Source organism: Cynoglossus semilaevis, chromosome Z (genome assembly GCF_000523025.1).
Source record: "Cynoglossus semilaevis isolate Cse_v1.0 chromosome Z, Cse_v1.0, whole genome shotgun sequence".
In the NCBI taxonomy this organism is placed as follows: Eukaryota; Metazoa; Chordata; class Actinopteri; order Pleuronectiformes; family Cynoglossidae; genus Cynoglossus; species Cynoglossus semilaevis.
This window is the reverse complement of record NC_024328.1, coordinates 9,974,092-9,976,942: the sequence shown is the minus strand read 5'-3', so window position 1 is coordinate 9,976,942 and position 2,851 is coordinate 9,974,092. Positions and strand designations below refer to the sequence as shown.

Here is a 2,851-nt window from a genome sequence, read left to right as displayed (position 1 = left end):
GTTGAAAATTAATGACTTCTTTGGAACGTTTGGAAGCTGTTGAGCTGTTCACACACCTGCTGATGATACATGTTTGTATTTTATAGCTCCTAAAAACCAAAGTACGAGTCAAAAACTGGGGACAAAAGGAGACTTTATTTTTTGCCAAATAACAGATGACAAGAAAACAAAACACACCACTCTGTGTGAGGAAGACCTCCACAGGTCGAAACTGCTGTTAAAAAGAAAAAAGTTGAACCTGGTGTTACCTGGTGTAAGACTCCTGTCAGGAGGAGGAGTGTGTGTGGGTGTGTGTGAAAGACGGCCTGTGTGTGTGTAACACCTGACTACCCGACTTGTCCTATGACCACTACTTGCATCATTTAAAAGCACTCTGGACATGTCACTAGAGGTGAACTCTCCACATGTTGCCATTCACAGACTTATTTTCAAGGACATCTATTGAGCATTTTGTAACAAAACAAAGAAGCACACCAGTTTACAGACAACGAAGAAAAGAAAAATAAATGCAATCGAACCCTCCGTTCTCATGTCTTTTCTGATTTCCTTCATGAGGACGATGTGGTTGGAGTTGGTTCCACATTTGGGTCTTGCTCATTCATTTTACCTGGACTATACATCATTGCAGCGCATTAGTCGAAATTTTTTTTACACTGATCTAAGAATTCATTCATTTAAAAAAGAAAATGTGTGTGTATATATATATGTATAAAGCAGAATCCAAGTAATTATTAATTATTCAGTTGACTTATTTTTAGCTTAGCTTTGTAAGTATGGAAACTACATACTTGTCTTTGTGAAAGTAGTCTTTTCGCTTCTGTCACGTCATGTTTTAGTGGCGCAGTTGCCACTTAATTGACACGAGTATGGACGGCGCCATCGTGTGGCCATACATGAAAAATAAACGAAGCTTAAAAAAGTGAGACTTCACATCTGCTGACTCAACACTTACTAAACCTAAGAAACCAGTTTTAACATTATCAAGTTTAGTTCAGGCTCTTTGACATAAGGCAAGTTAAGAAAAAAAAAAGTGCAAACCTCTTTTTTCTCCACACATCTGCTACCAGAGGTGACAAAGTTAACTTTGCTCTACTACAGAACTACAGTACTACTGTATGAACTAACAGGTCATTTCAAGTACAGGTTTGAACACTAGACGACGCCACCGTTTAAAACCATCAGTCCAGGTAATGAGTTGCTTATTGATATCACTAGGACCAAATGAGTTGGACAACAATCGGTTAAACTGTCGTCACTAATCACTGAATGTACAGTACATGCACAGACGTCCGACTCTCTAATACTAGGTTATCAGTTTATACACACTCTTACGTGTAAAGACTGGCATATGTGATTAAAAATACAGTAACAGGATCCAAGAAAGATTTACTGCTAACACGCAACAGTACTAGTACAGTACTTAGGTAGGTACTTTAAAGGTACATAGGTACATTATGCTGCTGCCGTTTGCACGTCGCACCTACCTAAAAGTCCAAGTTGAAGTCCAACTGCTTCACAGTCCCGACAGCCACGTTTTTGCTCGGAGGTTTCCACAATTCATCAATGGATGGAGGAATTTACGAGGTCAGTAAAAGGTTTTTGTTCCACTGATGCAGCAGTGATGGATGTGAGGAGGTGACTGTTAACTGTCTCTGTAGACACTGCCTAGGAGCAAAGACAAGAATGTCATAAGAAAAGTCAACATAAACAAACAAACGATAAATAATTTAGGCCATGTGTCCATTTTTTCATTTAAGTAGTTACAATAGTTTACAGAAATAAAGCTGCATCGACAACTTAAATTTGTTTAATTGCAGTGCATCGCATGCATTTTCATTTGGCGCCACTAGATGGAGGCAGAGTCCAACCACAGCACAGTTCCGGCCGCATGATTACTTTTATTTTGGAAAAATGGCATAAATGAGAAAAATAAGTATATGATCCCGAGTGAATATAATTAAAATTGTAACTTAATTTAAATTTAATTAAATTCACGTGCGTCAGGTTCCGCACGTGAACCTGATGAATCAGATTTACAATTGTAAGAACCGAAAAGAGCATCTTATTTCTCCTGGATGGTTCATTGGTTTATTACCAGGTGATGTTGTTGGATGAATATTGAAATAAGACGAAATAAGATCCATCAGCATTCCTCTTTCAATGACACTGACACCAACACAAACATATACACAGGAACATATTTGTCCTACAAAGAACGTTTCTTTTATACAAATGGACAGAGCCCCCTTCTTGTGTCTAAGAAATTCACATTTACTGTAAACAGATTAAAGTATAGAGATGAGTGCAGCACAAATTTAATTTTGATCTTCAGTAAAGAATTAAGTTATTTTTTAAACTTTAAATTCTGGTGCTTTAATCAAAGATTGTCTATCAATTAGATTTATCACACGATAAGAGAATAAGGGACGCAGTAATGGCGGACAGCCACACAGCCAGTCTTTTCGTTTGTACCGCTCCATTTAAAAAGAACGACTCTTTTGTCCCGTAGTTTGAAGCTAATCTTTTAGCTCCGGCGTTGGTCTTCCATCACTTATCATCTTCAGTCTGGACCGAAAGTCTATTCTTGAAATACAATCCATACTGAGTCGGATCAGTCAGAGCATAGAAAACGCTGTTCTTTAGTGATGTGTCGTTCGCGAGTGATTCGTTCAAAATGAACGAATCTTTCATATGAGTCGTAACTCCCGAGTCATATGAAAGATTCGTGACTCGTGACTACCGAGTCATATTAAATATTTATTCATATTGAACTCACGAATCACTCACAAATCACTCACTGCGAACAAATCACTCTCTGCAAACTAATCTTTCACTGTGAACTAATCTTTCA

General features: G+C 37.9%; 1 protein-coding gene across 4 annotated transcripts in view; it reads right to left on the bottom strand.

Annotated features, from left to right (window-relative positions):
* Positions 1 to 151: 151 nt before the first annotated feature.
* Positions 152 to 2,851, bottom strand: part of rnf215 (ring finger protein 215) — a 6,502-nt gene continuing 3,802 nt past the window's right edge. For 3 of the 4 annotated variants that reach the window (XM_025053039.1, XM_025053038.1, XM_025053040.1), the window contains exon 10: positions 152 to 1,661. In XM_025053039.1, the coding sequence (XP_024908807.1) occupies positions 1,561 to 1,661 (101 nt within the window). In that variant the 3' untranslated portion in view covers positions 152 to 1,560. Of the gene's footprint in view, positions 1,666 to 2,851 lie in introns of all 4 variants that reach the window. The other variant, XM_025053041.1, reaches the window with a different exon arrangement.